The 22,979-nt window shown below is 35.2% G+C and overlaps 2 protein-coding genes across 2 annotated transcripts; one reads left to right on the top strand and one right to left on the bottom strand.

The window, feature by feature from the left end:
* The first annotated feature begins 142 nt into the window (after positions 1-142).
* LOC105325605 (extracellular serine/threonine protein kinase FAM20C) lies at positions 143-12,319 on the top strand. The gene is made up of 8 exons (XM_011425238.4): positions 143-1,552; positions 4,792-4,916; positions 5,117-5,195; positions 7,635-7,727; positions 8,579-8,691; positions 9,442-9,732; positions 10,643-10,724; positions 10,910-12,319. The coding sequence occupies exons 1-8, from the start codon at positions 1,083-1,085 to the stop codon at positions 11,193-11,195; spliced, it is 1,539 nt and encodes a 512-aa protein (XP_011423540.3). The 5' UTR covers positions 143-1,082; the 3' UTR covers positions 11,196-12,319.
* A 1,917-nt stretch (positions 12,320-14,236) lies between these two features.
* On the bottom strand, positions 14,237-22,287 carry LOC105325604 (uncharacterized). Its single transcript, XM_011425237.4, has 3 exons — positions 21,757-22,287; positions 15,490-15,642; positions 14,237-15,287 (listed from the first exon to the last, which is right to left on the bottom strand). Exons 1-3 carry the CDS (start codon positions 22,103-22,105, stop codon positions 15,187-15,189), a joined length of 603 nt encoding a protein of 200 aa, XP_011423539.3. The 5' UTR covers positions 22,106-22,287; the 3' UTR covers positions 14,237-15,186.
* Positions 22,288-22,979: the final 692 nt, after the last annotated feature.

Below are 22,979 nucleotides of genomic sequence, written 5' to 3'. Positions count from 1 at the left end.
TATTAACACTCCAAATCATGCTTTATCGTCAATTAAAAGGCAAACTGAAGAAGTCTCTTTGAACTACTTCCCTAGTGGAAGTACTTAAGTGGAACAAGGCTAGGAGTTTTTGTGGTTGTTTTTGTAAAACTCGCTGAAGTAATTTATCATATACCGGGACTGTAGTTGGATGGGTAAGGTACATGTTGCGGGGGTGGTCGGGGTGAGTACACACAACATGTTAACGTAGACCAGACAACGGATTGACATGCGTTGTCATATGGATTGCGCGGACTACAGAGGCCTGTAGTAGATGCTCTGTGTAGGCATCACGAGGGCCGTCTTTACACGTGTTGTGACCGACCCCCTGGGGCAGAATATACCTATTGTTTTTCACCATTTGTAGGGATTATGCGGCATGATTATTGTGTCCACACATCGGAAACTTGTCGTCATTCTCTGACGCCAACAACACTGCTTAGAAGATTGCGAAACCTTACAACAGGAGTCTGCGAGAAAGTGTGAAAAATGCTGATGTCTATCCAATATTGTTATACTTTGTATTGATTCCAGCAGTGTATGTAATATTCATTACTGAATATATTTGACGTTTATGGCAGGTATGTAAGGAGAATCGACCTTTGGGGTCGTGGCGAATGCATTCGTCACATTGGTATATTCAATCGACCGCAAGGCTTAAACAACAGGAGTTAAATAGCGCGTGTTGAGGTGTAACGATGCTTTCACTAATTCTCCATCTCTAAACTCATTCGAAAGGAAAAGTGGTTTGTTTAAATCTATCAACTTCTCGTATTTACCTGTGTTTCATTTGTGTGTTTTTTAGTGTACAAGTTTTATTTATTATTCTTCATAACTGACTGGATTTACGTGAGACTTGAATATAATTAAGGAAACAGAATTCGTGAGGCAATTTATAAGTAGAAGCCGCTACGCGGAGAGGGCGTTAGTCTATTCGCTGCATAGCCTGAGTGACAGGTGGAATGTCGTCGTCAGAGTCCCGGATACAGGAGCATGGTCTCTATCTCGGAGAAGAGTGCCTCTGGAATTAAGTGACGAACGATAATCTGGTGGTCGCTGCCACCATGAAGCTAAAGTACCGAGTGTTAGGGTCCATCTTGGGCCTCTCATTTATAGGGACTTGTATGTATTTGTTGAACACTTTACCTCGAATTATAGAATACACGAAACCTTCCCCTCATATACGGAAACTGATTCCAAGGATTGTGGATACGGAAGCCCATTTCTCGGCGCTTCGGAAAAGGTTAAACAAAAGTAACTACACAAGTGATGAATTCAGTCCGGAGATGGTGGAGGGGGAGAGGGCGCAGTCCGCGGGGAGAGAGGTCATCAAGGCCCACGATCAAAAACCCGAAAAATTCAGCGACGCCGCCGTGGACGACATGCTGAAGAAGCTGGGTAGGACCCACCCCAAAATGTTTGACATGGAAGAACTTCGTGTGACTCCCTACGAGTCAGTGTTGTGGAATATCAAGAAACGCAACCATAAGAAGGGCATTTATTTGCCGGGGTACACCGACTCCGAGAACGGCGGGTAAGGAGCTCTATCTGAGTGTTGTTTGTTGGTGGGGTCTGATAGTTCTGTCTAATTGCCGGTGAGTTTTGGAATGACATTTTTGTAGCGCTATTTGTACAGCAGGTAAACCCGTCGTGTGTTGATTCATCGAGAGGAGGGACCGACTAGAAGACCTTAGGTCATATCAGAAAATCCCTTAATAGTAAATATACATATTACACATTAGTAATAGAAAACAGCGATTTGTAATCTTTCGGCTAATTAAAGATGTTAAACAACTCATCCAGATCATATGAATGAATTGCCCTATCCGCTTTTTCATGTTGTTCAGTCGTCTGATTCCGACAATAAATCTAACTCTTACACTGCGCTAAATCACTCTAATTGGAATTCCCCCCACCTTTTCTTTCTCGCTTATTTTTTCTCCTTAAATATCATTTTAGATTAAAATTTTCAATCTACATGTTAAGTAAACTATTTCTCCAGTTCAACACATTTACGTAAGTGTTGTTTTAGAAAGTTTTGCGTTTTAAATTATTGATGTGTAATTATCGGTGAGAACTTCTGTTTGTACTGTACAAACGAGCGAAATCAAAGTCGATATACGAATAGGCAATGGTGTATGATCGATCCACAGAACCGAAAAGTGCAGGCAATAACGGGGAGAAGGGCCCTTATTTAACGCGTACAAAACATCCCCGTCATTAATTCCATTAATCCATTATGCGACTTTCGATAAGATGCCTAGATGGGATCCGCGGTTGGTTGGAAATGATGCCCCTTCTGATTTTAACATTTGGTGGGACACCCTCGTCCCCCACTTGTAATTGCGGTATGCACAGCCTTTGATGGGACAGAGACACGGGAAACCTCTTAGCCTTGAGGAAACGATGCTTCAAGATGTTATTGTCCATTTTATGTCAACATTCATGCAGGAACAACTTATTTAGTATTTATTAACCTATTATGCAGTGATAGTTACAGGTCATAATTGAAGACTTGGGGAACATGTTTTGTAAATTGACAGGTTCCATTCAACCGAAACAAATGTAGATTCCCTGCTTTATCAGAATGTGCAGAATTGACACGGTGGCGCATTGTGTATGGTAATGTCATTATTTCGGAGGAAACCATCCCTTTCTAATGTGCTTTCTTTAGGATATTTAGAATGCCGTAGTTATTTTCAGTGGAAGAACTCGCGTCTTAGGATAATTACGTATTCCACTTTATGAAATAAAAAATGATTCCCCTGTCTTAAAGTCGCGCAGTTTGAGAACAGAAATAACTCTTCACTAATATTTTGCATAATTAATTAGTTCGTCTTTAAAAAGTTCATATGAGATAAACTACCATAAACTGCCAATACCACGTTTGTACAAAGGCGCGCAAAACTGTTTCCCCAAGCACTGGAGTTGACACCACAGAAAGAGCTCGGTGTTTGAATGGCGGCTGGCTGCGGGCCATCCTCACCGGAGACATTTGTCTTCTGTCTGTGTGTCGTCCTCTGGTCTTTTCTTGACGGATGACACCGATAATTGTTTTAGAAGAGCCGGCTATATCCCGCGATTTGTTGTTGTTGCGAGTGTGTGCATGTGTATGTTTGTATATTGGGGGGGGGGGGGGGGGGAGGCAGTATCTATATCCACTGTAAATCATATTCAAATTTTTGATTATATAGTTTCACTGAAAGTATGACAAAATTGACTATATTTGTCAACTCATTAAAAAAGAAATTCGAACAAGCTGTTTTTCTATTATTCCGGAGCGGAAGTTGGTCGTCAAAACTATATTTTTTATGATCAATAAAAAAGTAAAATATGTTCAAATCGGTCCATTTTTCTTAGTGCATTCTTATGGCATAGAAGAAACTCTGATTAAGAAGTTCCAAACTAAATGACGAATTGTGCATTTGACCTGAATGCGTCAGCTGTTTATATGAATTATGAATTTTTTTAGTATTACGTACGAAATGAATATAAGGTCCTTAAATAATTCATGAGCTTTCTCTAAACTTAATCGGCGAATTAATTCTGTTTTAAGAAATAATATGACCGTCTTTTATTACAAATTTCATAAACGATGCAATTGACTAGAAAAATGTTTATTGTTTTATTATAAGAACCCTTTCCCATATTTTTATTGACAATAACACATCGTAAACTTGATTACTGTTTTGTTAGTATACACCAAATCAATTGAAATTTATTCAATTATTCTGTGTTTTAGACATCGTCTCATTTATCAAAAAGAAAAGAAAAGAAAAGAAAAATATAGAAATATGGATTTTCTTTAATTGATAACTCAGCAGTTAATTAAGGGCTTTGATGAACAGACTGTCCAGTGACTGTCACGCCTTCAGATACACGTTTTCTCTAAGTACAGTAGTTTTTAGTACACCTGAGCTAAAAGCTCAAGTGAGCTCTTCTGATCACATTTTGTCTGACGTCCATCTGTCCATCCGTCCGTATCACATCTTCTCCCGAAATACTGGGCCAATTTCAACCAAACTTGGAACAAATACCCTTAGGCAGTGGGGTTCAAAGTTGTGAACTATTGAAAACATTTGAGAAATTTTCAAAAATATTCTTCTTAAGAACCGTTCTGTCAGGAAAGCTGAAACATAAGTGGAAGTATACTCAGGTAGTTTAGATTCCAAGTTGTAAAATTCATGACCCCAGGGATAGGGAGGGGCCGGCCACAATCTGAACGCATCCCAGATAATGTAAATTAGTTTAAATTAAAATTTTGAGGAGTAGGGGGGGGGGCACATTTAGGATTCAATTTTACAAAGGAAAACATTTTAATTATTCACAAAAAATGAAATGTTATGATATATAATTTAAATTTTATATATGCAAGCATTTTGATATATTGCTGATTCTTTAAAATTGTTTAGACTTTGGCCCCTATATTATTTTTGGGCCTCACAAGGGGTTCAAAGTTGATGTAGGTTTATATCCCATATATATATACAATTGTTTAGGATCTTTTTTGTGAAGTTCAATGCTCAACATGTGATATAACTATAAAATCATCCTGTTAGTAAAGGGACTTGATTATAAACATAAGAACATCCAGGGGAAAAATGAATTTTTATTTATACAGGATCTACATGTATTATACTACATTGTCCAGATAGTTTGTATCATGACTTCATTAAGCTGAATTTGTCATGTCTATTGTTGCTCTGGTGAGCGATGTGGCCCATAAGACTATTGTCAACTCAATGGGACTCAGAAATATGCTTATTCTTACAGAGGCGGGTCCGCCAACTGGGAGAAATACCAGCGGGGAATCAACCAGTATTTCATGTACGAGCCCGATGACCCCGCCGTGGACGGTCTAATGGCGGACATGGAGCAGGAAACCGTTATCGACGTTGGTATGTACTTCCGGGTCATCTTGTGACCTCGACAGATGAAACAATTTCCAAATGATTTTTTCACAGAAGTATACTATGTTGATACTATTACTATGACAATGAATAAAAGACAATTCTCAAATGAAATTTTGTGATAACCATGGTACCCGGAGCCGCACAAACAATAATACCAGCGGAATTCTATGTGTCTCTTGTTTCAGAGCAGAAAGATGGCGGTACACAGCTGAAATTGATCATAACTTTTCAGGACGAAGGCCAAGCTCTGTTTAAGCCCATGAGGTAATATACAAATCTTATACAACCAGCACAACCAGTATCAAACACTGTTTTTGACTGTGAAGTGTAGACAATTGTGATTTATTTTTAATGTTACTCCGGCAAAAAGCTCGCATTTGACGGTCAAGATTATTGATAAAAGTTTTTAAAAGTTAAAAGTACAATAATCAAAACAGAAAAATGTTTTTACCCAAGAGATATTATGAAAACCCAAATATTATAAAATTTAACGAGCTCATGAATACTTTTAATGTAGAAAAACTAAAAAACTTGTCAATATTTATTAAGAAAATTTTGAAAGTCTGTTCTTCCAGAAACCATCTTTAACAACCTATTGTATTGTGATTTTAACCTTTTTTGTCATTATTACTTCTACTGTACATGTGATCCTTGACTGTATTCGTGTACATTTGTATAATATATAATGATTTTGAACCTCAAATTCCAGTGAACTGGTCTTGAGTGAATAAAGAATTGGAAGAGTTGATACCAAAGTAATGTCACACAATCATAAATGTACCGCACTTATCATGGGCGCTGTACTGTAGAAAGATGCAAATGTTAATGCATCAACAATTAAGGTCTCGTTTAACGATGCATTTTGTCTCTTGATCAAGGGACAATAAGACCGGATATGCGAAGAGAGATAAAATGTACTTTTACGATCCCGTTCTTGCTTCGATAGATAAAAATCACTTGAAATGTATTAAAATTTACTTATGAACAGAGAGAGAGAGAGAGAGAGAGAGAGAGAGAGAGAGAGAGAGAGAGAGAGAGAGTATCCTTAATGTAGTTCAAATGGTATTTTGAAAGAATATGTCTTGCTGAATAATTAATTAGATAACCAGGGCTGGGATTCATAAAGATACTTAGACAGTACTTAAGTGTAAGAAAAGAAACCCATAAAAAAATACTTAAGTTACGCTAAGAATATGTGTTTAACCTACGCTCTTTAGGAGAATTAACGATTAAACTGAGCGCAAGGTAAAAAAAAAAGCCAAATACATGTACACTAAACTATCGAACTCGAAAAGAGTAAATATTTATCAAATGAAAAATTAAACGATAAAGATTGTGAATAATGCATCATGGCCAATTTTGTTATGCATGGGCTAAATTATGAATTTTAAACTTAACGCCAAGAATCCAGAAATGACGTCGCGCAATGACGCGCCGAGTACTGTACGTAATTCCTCACCTCACACTCTATAAAATGTTTTCTTCAAAATTAATTATCATTTTTGCTTTTGAATTTTTAGATCTTACTTAAAAAAGTCATTTCAAAGTTTATTACCCTCCGACGATTTTTCACTATTTTAACGCATCTGTGACATTACTTTTGGATCAACCCTCGTACAGCATAAACAGAGAAGCCTGGGACAAACCCAGAATACCCCCGATAAGATGGGCGAAAGCTATCATAGTCATACCCCATGAAAGGTGACAACCCAAGTGTTGAATGAAAAGATTTATTTGTACCAAATGTAAGACAATCTTACGTACAAAAAATATGAAAATGTCTGCGAATCGTACTTATAAAATATTAATGTATTTAAACCAGAGGCCATATTTTTGTTGTATACTGATCTATATATCCGACAGAATTACCCCCCAAAATTGTAATTGAAGTGTTTTCCCCGGAAATAATTTAGGGTTTAAAATACCATCAAAGTATACATTTAAAAATTCAAGAGGATTCTGTGAACTCTGAGCACACACCTGGGACTGGGTAAGATGAGATATTCCGGATTTGATCAAGCCTGCTCGGCAGGCTGACTTAATATTAATTATATAGCACTGCAGCCGCATCGGATGTATTTGATGGGGCGGCAGGAGCCTGATTACATCACAAACTCCCTACATGCACGATGTTACCCAATTATTCCAATCTCTCGAGCAGAGAGGCGGCAGTTGCACACCTCAAAGCTCCTCGGTTCACTTGGGTTCTTTCAAATATTGTGTTTATTGTCCGCAGACATTTTTTTATGAGTTTTGTAATTGCCTTACTGCGCGACAGTCAAACTTGCCATAGTCTTAATGAATGGAAATAATTAAAATGCATGTGCTGAAGATGTTAATGAAACAAAATAATTGATAGGCATGGTTGGCGACTGAAACACCGATGTTCTGCCATGTTCCTAACACATTAATAGCGATTTACTCGTACATGGTTTATGCAATCTTTATACTTTATCATTTAGTTTTTTCATGCAACTCTTTCCCTCTTGTATATTTATTTATTGTGTATATTGTTTATTTTCATGATTGTACAATCATCCTGAGATTAATTTGATTTGACATAAAAAAAATTGAATACTCGCTAAACATTACAGGTTGGGGAAGGGTGTCTGTGACTTCTAGAACACTTTCTAAAGCCTTCCGACAAGTGGTAGAATTATTCTACCGTTATCTCATTTTGATTTCTGACTTGACTACTTCCAGATTTCCAAGAGAGGTTGAAACTCTACCGAACCATTTCTACTTCAGTGACTATGAGCGACATTACGCTGAGATAGGGGCCTTCCATTTGGACAGGTGAGCACTCTTCGTTCTGTTCTATCTTTGGGTTTATCCAGGCTTGTGTCGATCTTTTGACAATAAACACATTTTGACAATGAGCACATTGTGTGTTTGAAATTAATAACAAGTGATTGCTATTTTATGTAATGACGCCCATTTCAAAGTATTTTCTTTTTCAATTTACTCTCTCAAACCATTTACATACAATGGTACATGAGGTAAAATTTGTGTTATTTGTGTTGAATTGTAATGTCAAGGATCTAATAAATTATATATAATGTTATTATACAATATAGTAATACATGTGTCAAAAAGCATAAGTAAGAGAAAAAAATAGTGATAATACAAAAAGTGGTAGAAATAGTGGATGATCATGTAAACTACAAAGTGTAATTGGTATTCAATACGCGAATAGTAATAATAAATAGTTTAGGCTGGACAGCAGACTTGCTCCTGGATGTTCAGAATAGAAAGTTTAATTTTTCCAATGATATTATTTGTTTGATGTCGTCAACAGTTCCCTTTATTTGAAGTTTTGGTGAGGTTTTTCATAAAGAGGTTTACTTACCCATTCTGTGTAATTTATCATCATTGCTCTCAACGTTTGATGACATTCGAGTATTATAAAGATCAGAAGTTCTATAACTATTTTAGATTTAGTAAAATCTTTATCAGAAGATGATATAATGACAACAACATAGGGGCGTGAGCAATATTAGTCTACAAGAAATTTGACATTGTGGCGGACGTTAAATGTTTAGACATTTCATGTATTTTAACACAAACGAGGCCTCGACTTTCTGTCTAGCTTCAATGCTGCCTTGTTTATTGTTAGAGCCTTTGAACGTTTGTCCTCTCTCTTTCAGAATCCTGGCCTTTTACAGGGTGCCCCCAGTGGCGGGTCGGCGCTTCAACATGACATACGAAATCAAAAGACTGGCTGATCGAAAACTCGCCAAAACCTTTTTTATCTCACCCGGTAAGTGCAAAAAACAATGGCGAAAAAAAAAATCATTTACAAAACGAAACGAAACTAAGAAAAAACCTTGCTACAGTCATTTATTCAATATGAAAAAAAAAGAGTAAACCTAATTTATTATCGCTGTGTACACGTATTTTTCAGACAATTTTCTTCTAAAGCTTTAGTCTTGCTAATCAATTCTTTTGCATCGACATTAATTTAAATTGCCCAAAAATTGTGCAAATATTAAAATCCTCAAAATATTCATATATTTACAACAAATTAATCATGCAGAAATCAATTTGGATCAAAAATTACATGAATCTGTATGATTTATACCCTCTTTTTATATCGTACGTCCTTATGATTATTTAAGGTACCTCACTACTTTTAAAGGCACTACGTCACAAGACGGCGATTTCAATGTTTTGTTGAATTGTTTTATCAATCGCTTTGATTGTATATTTCATACAATCATATTTCATAGCTCAGTGGTTAAATTATCGGGCTTGTGAACCACAGAATATGAGTTCAAATCCGCCTTGGGCTTCTGTTCACATTTACTGAATGAAATTAAAAAAAAAAATTATCCAAAGTTGCATATTTTTTCCCCACATATTTGACTTATATACTTCTAATGCATCACCACGTTAATAATCATAATTAAGTAATTCTCTACTGATGTGGGAATTTTTTTCAAGGCGTAGTGGACAACCTAATGAAGTTCTATTGGTTTAATAAATCAAGCTTTGTTATTTTTTCCTTTAGCCAATAACGTGTGTTTCCACGGAAGCTGTTCATACTACTGTGACACTGGCCATGCTATTTGTGGTAACCCGGACACAGTGGAAGCGTCCCTAGCAACGTTTCTACCGCCTGAAAAAATTGGCAGGAGAAAAACATGGCGGAACCCATGGAAGAGGTCCTACAGCAAACACCGCAAAGCATACTGGGAAGTGTACGATGACCTTTGTGACAAGGTCAGGACCAAGCCGCCGTACAACAACGAACGCAGACTCCAAGATCTGATCGACATGCATATATTCGACTTCTTAACAGGTAAAATTTAAAAGATTAAAACGGAGAATTGATCTTATAACGGAATATATCGGAATCTTGTTCAATAGTTTTCTATATTTGAAAACGTTTTCTGCCCCTGGCACTGGAGTTGAAGACGATAGTCTACGTTTTTTTGTGTCCTTTAATATTTTAACACGACGCAAAAGCCAAGTTATTACTGCTTATGGGACTTTCGGTTTGGTGTTGGGTAGCAGGAGTAATATCTCTGTCATGGCGGAGTCGTGGGTTAATTACAGCTTACTCTGTCAGTCAACGCCTGCCGCGACTTCCTGTGTACGGGAGAATTGGTTTCGATTATTTATCTTTGATTCTAGATACTAATGAAGGTCATCTATTATTTTTTGATATTGCAAAATTGCCTTGTACCGAAAGCCTTGCTGGTCCCTTGGTCTTCTTGCAGCATCCATTACAGAGTGAACATTTATATCTACTCACATTCATTCTAAAAGATTAATAAGTGAGAAATAAACAGATGTGTTGGATCGATTGATCGACTCAAATGTACAAAGCTTAAAACATTTTCCTCTTTTAGAGAAACCTATTGTAAAATTTGTCTACTGTGATCAATAAGTGTTCCTTCAGTATATAATTATAATGTTCGTAACTCCACATAACTCAACATACGCATACATGTATTTACAAAACAAAACATTTTTTTCTGACTTTAGTTTACATTCCATTTTAAGGGAAGCATGTTACAGCCATGCATCATCTTATGATATAGATTACAGACATTTCAATAAGTCAATAGTCTTCAGATATGACGAAACCCAGTGATGGATAGGTCTAATAAAGCCTTCGATGTGAATTCAGGATTTATTCCTTAAAAATGCACCTATATAGATTGACAATCACTGCACGTTTAAAACAATGAATTGTTTGACTGTAGGAAATCTGGATCGTCACCACTACGAGACGTTCAGGGATTTTGGAAACGTCACTTTCCACATGCACCTTGACAATGGCAGAGCGTGAGTCTCTCTCTCTCTCTCTCTCTCTCTCTCTCTCTCTCTCAATATACTACTGTATATACTAGTTAATAATCTAATAAACTATCAAACTATACACATTTATAAAATAAAACAAAACTACTGGTATCTCCACAAATGTTTGATTTTAGTGATCTTGTATAAACGTTTTTACTTATGCTTTTCAGGTTTGGAAAGTCGCACAAAGATGACCTTTCAATTTTAGCGCCGTTATACCAGTGTTGTGTTATAAGGTATTCTACCTTCATCAAATTGTCCAAGTTTTACCTTGGACCTGAAAAACTGAGCAATTCTTTGAGAAAATCACTGAACAAAGACAGTTTACGCCCGATCCTTTTAGAGCCACATTTGATTGCGTTGGACCGCCGTGTTGTGCTCATCCTAAAAGAAATCGCCAAGTGTTTGGAGAAGGGGATAGAAGTGGAAAATGTTATAGTGGACGACTTCTTCTAAACCTGACAATCAATGTTGATATTAACGGAATTCTTAATACAGTTAATTGGATTCCGAGGACCAGAAACATACGGGTACAGCAAAGCCTGTGCTGGTCGAGATGCAAGTCCTAAAAATAGTGCTTACGAAATTAGTGTCGTTAACGGCCTCGTCACGTGACAAAGAGGTACTGATTGAGTGCCTAATGTTCATAGATTCTTGACTATTGTACTGGTAACGGACCACTCAAGTCGTCCTGAACCAATATCAAAGAGGTGTGAACCAAAGTAAACCTCGCTTTGTATATGATAGATTTGTTGATTATTAATCCATCAGTTCACCGACAGGACTTTGTGAACTGACTGGAATACAGGTATTACGTGAGGAAGTTTACAAACTTTGGTCATCGTCATTCTTAATCAAACGATGGAGTGATATTGAAAACCTCTGTTTTTTGTTGTAATTTAACTGTATTAATTTTTTTCCCTCTATATCATTGCATATTATGTAACAAAAGAGTCGCCATATTGAGGATATATCTGTCTTTGTATACGCGGTGCTGGCGTTCATTTGATGAACTGCAAAAATCATGACTATTTAGATCCCAGGGATCTGTTGCATTCATAGGGTAATAGGATTGGCGTTCCTGGATTCACGACCCCGTAAATCAATTCAATAATGTTTCTTTGACGCATGGTAATAGCAAACGAGATTAATGAAGATTGCAAGAACAAATTGTTTTTAATTTATTTTCTTCGATTTTCACAATGACCCTTATGTAAAACATGGTTGTTTCGCAGTTTCATCCGAACAAGATTTTGGAATGGGGGATCCACCATAACATGACATATTATTGAATACCGGACTTTCTTGTCCGCCAAGGAATACATTCCTTTATGTGAATTCTAATTGTTCTGGTTACATTCCAAGCCGAATGATGCCTTATTGTGTCATAATATATAACAGACGTCTGTGAAATTATCATATCACGGAGCGTGGTTGTGTGCTTTATAGTTTATGTTTTAGTCACGTGGTTTAATTGAGGACAGTATGATGGGTGCACTATTATTTTTGAAGTTGTATTGTCTCATGGGAGTAATCATAATTTATAAGAGAACTTGAAATAAAATGAAAATGAAAATAGAGTTTTGTACTTTTAGTTTTATCGTAATAACAAAACAAAACCAGATTACATTTGTTTAATCCTTTGTGAAGGGAACTCTGGTGTCTAATTTATGAAATCTTCAATACCGTCATGTATCGTCACAAATCAAACACGAAGTACAAGTCAAAATACTACATTCCTAGACTTTATTGACGCATTGAAGTAATGAAATTACCGAAGTGCTTAATCGGACCGAAAGTGATCAGGAACGAGTTTGGTGAGTTTTATGCATATAGATGGCGCTGGACCGCAAGTAGATATGTGACTAACAGATTTTAATACTTCTAAGTTTTTTAAAACTGATAAAAGGGATGATTGTGGGCATTTAAGGCTATACTAAACGCCTTTAAAAGATGTATAAAGCTACAGATTTTAAACTAAAATATACGAAATTTTTCTTTACTAGAGAATAGTGTATATCAATGGGTATTTTGTTGACCATGCAGCCTCCTCCACACCATGTGACATATAAATCTCAAAAGGCTTAAACGTCTGATCACAACACTGGAATTTATTTTATAGATATACTGTATTCCAAATTTTTGTGCCATTGATTTCTTACATATCAAGTTAGGGATGATGTCTTTCCTTATTTTAAATATTTATTTCACAATTTCTTGTAAACTAAACTATTTGTACATCGGAAAAAAATTGGAATCTCCAGTCCCAATTCCAGTTCAAATATGATGATAATTTGTCTGCAAGTAAATGTTTTCACTGTGGAAAAACCTTTTAGATACATTAGAAATAAACCATTTTCCATCTAGCATTTAGAGTAATCGATCTTTTTAGGGAATTGGTATTTGCTCACTGAAAAAAAAGTTATTGAAAATTGAATATCTAGAACCACTGAGCCAACCTCTACTATAAACTCGACCAAACTGTATCATGGGAATGTTTAGAAGAGGGAATCGTTTGGTTTCGTCACCCAAAGATTAGGTTTATTCAACTCGCATGTTATGCGTCGATTGTAAACAAAGCAAACTTCAGAAATATTAGTGAACAAAATGTACACAGGTTTATTTTTCATTTGCCAAAACATTATGACCTTTATTTTTTGCGATGTCAAAAATTTCAAAATGTTAAAAAATATTGATGTTCTGGATGAACGTTCATGAAGTTTAAAATGAAAAAAATGTCAGTTGAAAAATCAAAATTCAAATCAAACCGTTGGTGCTCCCGATCAACTAAGTTTGCAAACCTTGTAACACTTTTATCATTCCCACAATACTGAAGGCATAAATAATTAAAAACCAATGGAATTTTTTCATTCCATTTCCTGGCTTGCCGATCGAATTGCTACAACATGGCAAGAGTTACTACTCTTTTATTAGGTACTGTTATATCCATGTTATGATAATGATCCCATGGTTGAATTACAGAATTTTAAAAGAAAGCTTTGGACAAGAAATATATCCTTAGAAACATCCGAACGATTTAAGAGTCATATTTACAAAATTTAGAACATGTAACCACAAATTACCAATTGAAACAGGAAGATGAATAACATAGAAAGATAATTATATAATTTGTTCATTATGTACTAGTAATTAAAAACTCATTGGGTGACGAATACCATTATGTTAGGAAATGTAACTCTGCAACAAGTTAACTAATAAAAAATACTCAACAAATGTTAATACTTTAAAAATTTGGTATCTAATTAATACCATAGATATTGATTTATGAAAAAGGTGTCCATATTTGTTAAAGAAATATTAGCTCGATTTATTTAGATATCTTTACTCTTTCTGACTTGACCTTGCATTTGTACATTATTGATATGGTTTGAGAGAAATAAACATTCATGGTTACTATCTGATTTGTCATAAATGACGTCATCAACTCTCGACCACAGCTAATCCGTGATACCGGTATTATATTGTACTTATTTCACTAAGTAAGGACACAAAATAATCAATCTTATTCTAATTTATATTTGGGATCTCGTATCCATCAATATGAAGTGTCAAAAATAGATAAGATACATATTTGGCTTGGACAAAATACCCAGTATTTATAAATTCGGAAGGAGTATTAACATGACTACAAAAAGATAACAATGCATGTACATACATGAATATACTTACACAGCCAAAGGCATTCACATACAAATATATGGTCTTTTATTGATTTATTAGGCAAATCGCTGAGCAGGGAAACTACTGTAAAAACATGTAACGTGCATGAATAAGGAAACATATAACGTTACATTGAGTAGATATGTTTATTTTAGTTGAATGAAGTAGAAATGTTGGTGATTTATTTGAACTCCATCATAAGGAGAATTAGATGTCGAACAAAGCGTGAATTGTTGAGAGGTGCATCAATGGCATTAAGACTAGAGCGATTTGATGACACTCAGAGCTTGTATTATAAGGGCGTGTCCCTAAAGACGACTTGTTTCGCTGAAAGCGTCAGAAAGGCGGCGAATGTGACTTCCGTTACCCAGAGGTCCTCAGCCTCATGCATCAGTTTTTATTCATCAAGTTTTATTGAGAAACTTGGAGAGAAAAATCGAAATCAGTTTGTTAAATGTTAAATTATGACATTTAAAGTTTATTGATGTAGGAATATGTTAATATTGAATGAATTCCAAAAAAGAATAAATACACTATGGTATGTTGTGTGTTATGCAAGGAAGTAAAAATGTTGAAAAACAATCGTTGTGCAATTTGACCATCATACAAAATAGTCATCTTAAAGTTTTGGGAATTAAAAAATGTAAAACTATCCATACCACATTTAAAAGATAGTAGTATATTCGTAAAACATACACTGACACAGCAGGGCTTTGATTTGCATAATGATATGATATACTCAATGGACTGGAAAAGTGAGGCCGCGTCACACGAAGCTCTCAATGTCTTCTCCCAAGTCCGATTCTGTGCTGGCGCTGGTGCTGCTCTCTGGTGACGTGGACAGGTCGAGATCAGGAATGCTATCCACTGAAATACGAGAGTGGCGATACGAGTTTATTAGTATAATAAATCAACAAATCAGCTTATAAAAATATCTAGGTGAGCTTAATATACATATGAGTAAGAGCTTTGTCTTACTAATCATAGAAAGCGAAACATGTATATAATTATGTGTGGTTGTGTTGGATACGGAGTTCATCTACATCTGACAATAAAATCCATGAATTACCACTCTCGACATCGGAGTTCAAACAAACGGAGAGAATGCTGTTTGAATCCTCCCCTGATCCCATATGTTTGTATGTATCCACCCACGACTCAGTATTTATATCATCTAACGTGCAGCCGGTCTCATCACTGCATTTGTCACAAGTAGAACTCTCTGAAAAATAAACAACAAAATGACATTGTTATTTCCCACAAAAGTCGTTCTGGGGACTTCCACTTCAAATAACAATGATTTGATTGGTCTTTTTGAAAATTATTCATCAGATGTTTTTCACTATTATAATATAAAGCTATTCCTGAACTATATTTATTTTTCAACGACTGATTAAGTTCAACAATTATAGATATGCAGGAGATCCATTTTCTGGGAGGAAGTCGGAGAATCCATGTAAAACCCAGATATGGATACGTGTAATGATGAATAAAAAATATGTAATAAATTGACCAGGATTCGGAAAATGAACAAACCATTCATATACATGTATGTTTTGTTTTTGTGGGTTTAAAATGAGTTAATGAAAAGGTAATGTGTGCATACTGAAAATACTGAAATAATTTACCAGTTCGTTATCTTCCATGTTGTCTTTAATTTAACTGAAAATGTTTTGTTATTCAAAATTCATTAGCAAAACAAAGCCGGAAAGCCATAAACAATTTCAAAGAAACAACTTTATTCGATTTATTGTACTTAATTCTATACCAAAGCTACATGTACTTTTATCATACTTTCATGTTAAATATTGAAATCTTTTAGACGCAGTTTATAATGCGTTCTATAGTATTAACTTCAGCGTTAGCAACACACGTGGCAGAGTGTAACACTATATAAATAGTGCCTGTTTGGGAGGGTAACAGTTGAAATTGACACCCCGAGAAAACCATTGTCAACCGACGCGAACCGGAGGTTGACAATGGTTTTCGAGGAGTTTCAATTTCAACTGTTATCCTCCCAAACAGGCACTATTTATTTTATTATACTGAATGTCTTAATTTTATAGATGTTTTACTGCTTTTATATAGAAATGACGTGAATTCCACGGCGAACCGTACGCGCATGATTTACGTGCATGTAACAATTCGTTGTGTTACCCGTTGCTAAGTGTGTTGCTAACGCTGAGGGTAATAGAACAGATTATCAACTGCGTCTAAACCAATCAGATTTCAATATTTAACATGAAAGTATAATAATACGAATTGTTACATGCACGTCGTATAGAGGACACCAATGAACCCCCTTCATATTTTTTCAGACTTTCAAATCTTCAAAATAAGTCTGTACCTGCGCAGTTCGACAGCTGTTCTGAGTGATTAAAAAGGCATTGTCCTGTTCTTGTCGGCATACTTTTCAAACAAAATGACATGTTAGACTTCATATATATTGCTTTTCTATCTTTTAGCAACATTTTTGGCCAGTTTCGGGCAGAAACAAGCCAGTTCAAGAAATGTTTACATTCTTATCCTCAAATGTACAAGATGGCCGCACATCCCCCTTGAGAGGGATGTTTTGCTATAACAAACGCGATTTTTACACATAAAGGTCCGATGAAAAAAATACCATATACAATAGTTAGATCAAATGTGTCAAAATATAATTACATGTAATGTGGGGTAAATGAATCGGGGATAAAGAAAAATATACTCGGCTGATAAGGATTACTGTTTTAACAACCAGACACTGAAGTTTAAATCATTACTGACTAAGTTGCAGCATGTTTGGGCCTAATAGATAATTTTAAAAGCGCAGTTTTTTTTAACAGCGAACTTTAGCGTAGTGGTCCTATGAATACAGATCATTGGACCTTGGCGTTATCGATCATCGGACGTTGACGTGACTCGTCTGTAGAAACGGACTATTGGACTTTCGCGTAACCATCGGACTTTGACAATTGCAAGGACATCAAACGATTGACATTTGGTGCAGACTTTAACTATTTTGGTATATTCTGATCCTTAGCCTTTTGATTAATTGTAGTTACGCAGTTCTTTTGTTTTAAAAACATTATTTGCATCAAGAACAAGTACATGTAAATAATTGACCTGACGATACGGCGAACACCAGAAAATAGCCTGTTCAGATGTTTAAGCGTGAAGGGTCATATTTTTGGTAGCTGATTAGAATCAATGAATTTTCTGAATATTGTGATACGTTAAACATTTTGCAGTTAATTCGTCCATATGTTTTTTTTTTCTATGGATGATTATATATAGTGATGGTTATGCTATTTGCAACAACTCTTCCGCTGAATTTTTCAATTAGTTTCAAATTGTTTAAAACCATCATTTTATCTTATTCTTTATGAGTAAACAGTCGTGATTGAACTGTCATGTTGTAAATTTTACTGCCACCCGGTAAATTCAACATTCACAACATGACACACTTACATAAACAAAAAGCCCAGGAGCCACATTGCTCACCTGAGCAACAATAGCCACCAAAATCTTTAGATCGTATTCACTACAAAATATTTAGACACCTTAGTAGCTTTCATATTTTGATTTTTTAATTCAAATTTTTCAGCATATTCGTAAGTTAAACATTGAGCTCCTTATTTTTGTTTAAAGATTTTTTCTATAGATTAATAAATGTGGCCTCACCTTACCTCTGGAGATCATAATTTGAACAAACTTAAACCTACAATACCTGAGGATGCTTCCACCAAAATTACAGCCTTTCTGGCCATATGGTTTTTAAAAAGAATATTTTAAAATATTTTTATCTTTATATAGTTATTCATATGTAAAAATTCTCTCTCCCCCCCCCCCCCCCCCTTGGTGGCCCATCCTTCTCCCGGGGATAATTTTTTAAACAAATTTAAGCTTGAATCTACACTACTTGAGGACGCTTTCACACAAGTTTCAGCTTGTCTGGGCTAACAGTTTTTGACAGTAAAGTTTTGAAAAATGATTTTAAACAAATCCGTGTCATTGACACACTTTAGAAAGTGTCAATTTTATTTTGTTATTTAAAAATTATCAAAACCGTAGAACATTTTTTAAAATACAAAACATTGATAAACTTATAAACTTGAGGTATGGGGTCTCGTCCTTTTAGTACCATTGACCTCAATTATATATGCTGTGCACTAAGGACGTGGACTTACCCTTTTATTCACCAAAAAAATTCGTGTGAGGGTAAGAAACCATATGAAACCAAAAAAAGGCAACATCACTAAAAGCGCTTGGCACTTGCAGTTAAAGTTGCAGATCTTCCTGATTAGACCTTTGACCCATACAGAGTTTGTAACACGTTCGTCTGGTGTAACCTTTGACCTTTACTGTATGTCATTGTCCGAATTATTTCATATACACATGTGGTATGTTGTAAAAAAAATCCATGAACTGAGGATATAACAAGTGGCGAATCATGTGATCTGAACATTTATTTATATTTTATAGTCTTAGAAGTAACCCACAACAGGCTTATTATGAAGCTACCTTATAAAAATTGGTATTGATATTTGGATTCAACATGCTAGATAATACACGGCGTTGTACAAAAGAATAAAATGTAAGATGTACTTGACATGAATTACACTGAGTCCTGATTTATTGCTTTTTTTCAGTTCCCTTTCCCTAAAACCATGCCGACATAGCACACCTTTGTTTTCATTTAAAGTTTATTTTCTGGATATTCAGTTCAAAGGATGTTGGCACCTTATTAATAAATCTGTCGATAAATGACAGATGTAGCTAAATAACATAAAAAACTAAAACAAAAATTATGTTCATTTTGATCAACTTTACTTTTGCCAATATTTTATCTCATTCACAAAAGTAATAGAACATACGAAGGCCCATCGAGCTCATGTTCGTAGGTAAAAAAAAATTTTTTTCGCAAATAAACGCGTTACTTTCGGAAATAAACGCGAAAATTTCGCGATATAACGCGTTTGTTTTGCGAATAAACGCGAAACGTTCGCGATATAACGCGTAACTTTCGCGAATAAACGCAAAACTTTCGCGCTATAACGCGTTAGTTTTGCGAATGAACACTTTACTTTTGCGATATAACGCGTAACTTTCGCAATATAAAGCATAACTTTCGCGAAACTATCATTTAAATATTGTCATTTCATACAAGAACCCTAATGAAGAAAAATGATTGAAAACAAATACATTTTAGTTTTAAATAATGAAATACTTATTATTCATAATGATTGTATTATCCTTGTTACGTTGATTTATGAAGAAAAAATTATCTTTTTTTACATATAGATATTAATAAATCTGATAAAACTTCATAACATTTTTAGATGTTATGTGTTCAAAGTAGATAATAAGTTAGAGCATCATATTTCATTCGTTCGCCGACCATGAACAGAACAGACATTCATCAGATCATTGATTATCTTTTCTTCTAAAATTATTATAAATTCAACCGTCGGAAACCTTTAAAATCTTAGTACTGATTTTTAAATGACTTATGTGATAGATTTAGAGAACGAATTTACGTAATCTAGGTTTGAACAATAGCTTAAAAATTTCAATTCACGGCTTGACTTATCTTTCTGATATTAAACTAGACGTTAATTTATGTCGCGGCGTTATGACATATATTATAACGTTTCGAACAATAAAATCCTTTTAATTCTAAAATGACACTTAATAAAACTTTTAATTCGAATTAAAATTGTTATCATTAGAGTATATTGATGCCTCATTTTCTATAATACAACGCCCGTGAGAATGGAAGAAGCCATTATGTCCTTTGAAAATCAGTACTAAGAATTTAAAGATTTCCTTCGATTGAATTTATATCAATTTGTGAATGATAATAAGATTATTTTTTTCATTTATAATTAATATGTTTGTTTTCAGTCATTGTTCTTCATAGGGGTTCTTGTCTGAAATGACAATATTTATATTAAAGTTTCACGTCTATTTGCAAAAGTTTCGCGTTATATCGCGAAAGTTTTGCGTTTATTCACGACAGTAACGCGTTTATTCGCGATAAAAAATATTTTTTTTACCTACGAAAATGAGCTCAATGGGCTTTCGTATGTATGAAATGACAATATTTATATAATTGTTTCGCGTTAAGGTCAGACGACACGTTCCTCAATTTTAAATAACATTTTCCAGAAATTTGTTGATGGTTTACTACTATTTTGACAGGCTTTCTTGCAAAAAATTAGGGTACCTTACCAGGCATTTCTGCAAAATACTAGAGTATGCAATTTCCTGTACAATCTTCTTGAAAATACACTTGAACTGCTGATATAAAAATACATGCATATACAGCACAGCAAAATTCACTATATTGGAACTCTATCTCGGCCGGGGCGGGGATTTGAACTCACGACCTTTAGAACCCATACGCTTCTGGCAGTGAGCGGCCACGGTTCTAGCCACTCGGCCATGTAGACACATAACCACATTGAATTAAATTTTAATCATTTTTAAAATAATTATAAAATTAATATTTTTTATTAGAACTCATTATTACGAGGAATACAAAAAAGATTCTCGAGGAACGTGTCGTCTGACCTTAATTCGCGAAAGTTGCGCGTTTATTCGCGAAAGTTTCGCGTTTATTCGCGATAGTTTCGCGTTTATTCGCGAATTTTTTTTTACCTACGAAAATGAGCTCAATGGGCTTTCGTAAGAACACATACATTTTATTGCATCAAAAAATAAAACATGATTACACAAACAAAACAAAGTGAACAACAAAGTCAACACAAAAAACAAAGTTAATAAATCTAAACGTACAAGAAATATGAATTTTTTTTTGTGACCGCTATGCAATGGAAGTTGATTTCAAAGGCGTATGGTCACGATTTGACATTTTTATCATCTTTGCGCGAGCCTTGTTTATACGACAATGAATTGTGAGCTCAGTAGCCCTCTTATTACTTGATTACATGACTACTGACACTCAGTAATATAGCATTGTTAACATTAGAAGAAGAAAAAATAAAACTTGAAATTTTTCAGCTCATATCATGACCTTGCTCCCTAATAAAAGATGGGATTAAAAGACATATCAAGAAATCTACATCAATATAAAAAGCTGCAAAAAATTGGAATCACCGAACAAGGACACGATACTAAGCAACTGATTCAGCGAGCGCGTCTTGTCGTCAAATAGAAACCCAATGCTCATAAAAAGCAATATTGCTGTCTACTATGTGTTAGAGGATTAAGTCCCTCTTTCAATCAATGTCCAACATATAATGCTGGTTAACCTTTGCATGGTATTCATTTCATATTGTTGCAATAAACAAGCATAATATTGCGACGGCTGCATCGTTTAGAAGTCACTTACCTTGTGTGTCTGTATGTGAACTGTTCTCGGACCGCTCTCCCTCGGGTAACAGCAGTTTGATTACTTCTGCAGGGATTTTGCTTTTTGGAACCATGTTTACACGGACAGTCTTTATTTCTCCGCGCCTTTCCAGTAGATGACACAGGTGTAACTCGGTGTTATTGAGGGTGAAGTATTGTCCGTTGTGTAGAAACACCTGTATTTTGGGGAGTCTGCGGGGGTGGGGCTCTGGGCCACCCTTCATCCCCTCACTGACCTGAATGTCAAGTTCCTCTATAGTCACACCCATTGCGGAACACGTGTAATTTATATCGGAGGGTTTGAGAGACAGGCTTGAACTCCGGAACATTGTGTTAAGCCTGTCGAGTCGTCTTGTATATAGTATAATTATTGATCATTAAGTAAGACTAAACCTACCTGTCACATGTCACAGGTATGTAACTACTCCTTTGCTTCACCCTTATTGGTTCATCAGATTGGCCTTATAGCAGCTAGTGTATTGACCGGTGAATGTTAAATCCTTATTGTTTTATTCTGACAAAGAAATAGTCGAGATTTGCCGTTTGTAAAAACAAAATCTGAAGATTATTGAGTTTTTTTCAATGCGCACCGCTGAATAACTGGACAATGAAATGATGGAATGTAATTCAATTATTTAATTGTGTCGTATACAAAAAAAATAGGTTTTGAGATTTAATCGAAACCATTATATTATACACTTTAATGATCGAGAATTTTTTTGCAAATGACGTTGTAATATATGGAACTATTTTTGATCTTATGCTACAATCATTTCTAATAACTCGAAAGTTGCATCTCAGAATTAAATGACGAATCATTAATTCTATTATAATTTTGGAAAAAAATTCACCGTTTCGTGCGCGTCTTGTCATCTCTGGGGAAGGAAAAGCCATCCAAATGTAGGTCCCACCTTAAATCGATCACGTGACCTCTGTACAGCAATCACACATTATCAGTGGGTTGTCAATTGTATCCTTTTTTTTCAGAAAAGTTGTTTAACACCAGTAAATGTAACTTTACACCAGTAAATGTAACACTGCCTCTTACACATTCTTTCCTTTAAAAGAATGTAAAGTATTAGGCGGGGTCCTATATGTTAGCCTTATCTGGATGCTAAATATCCGCAGTAGATTGGAGAGTGCCGACGTCGTCCTTAGTAAAAGGACCTATTCGCAACAAACCGTCACCCTTATCAATACCCT

This window comes from Magallana gigas, chromosome 7, assembly GCF_963853765.1.
Source record: "Magallana gigas chromosome 7, xbMagGiga1.1, whole genome shotgun sequence".
Taxonomy (NCBI): Eukaryota; Metazoa; Mollusca; class Bivalvia; order Ostreida; family Ostreidae; genus Magallana; species Magallana gigas.
This window is presented reverse-complemented; position numbering and strand designations above follow the sequence as displayed.

Coding starts and splice junctions, on each gene's coding strand:
- LOC105325605 (XM_011425238.4), top strand. CDS start 1,083: ATGAAGCTAAAGTACCGAGTGTTAGGGTCCATCTTGGGCCTCTCATTT. Junction 1,553..4,791: donor ACCGACTCCGAGAACGGCGG/GTAAGGAGCTCT, acceptor TTATTCTTACAG/AGGCGGGTCCGCCAACTGGG. Junction 10,725..10,909: donor CACCTTGACAATGGCAGAGC/GTGAGTCTCTCT, acceptor TATGCTTTTCAG/GTTTGGAAAGTCGCACAAAG.
- LOC105325604 (XM_011425237.4), bottom strand. CDS start 22,105: ATGTTCCGGAGTTCAAGCCTGTCTCTCAAACCCTCCGATATAAATTAC. Junction 15,643..21,756: donor TTCACATACAGACACACAAG/GTAAGTGACTTC, acceptor TTTATTTTTCAG/AGAGTTCTACTTGTGACAAA. Junction 15,288..15,489: donor GAACTCCGATGTCGAGAGTG/GTAATTCATGGA, acceptor CTCGTATTTCAG/TGGATAGCATTCCTGATCTC.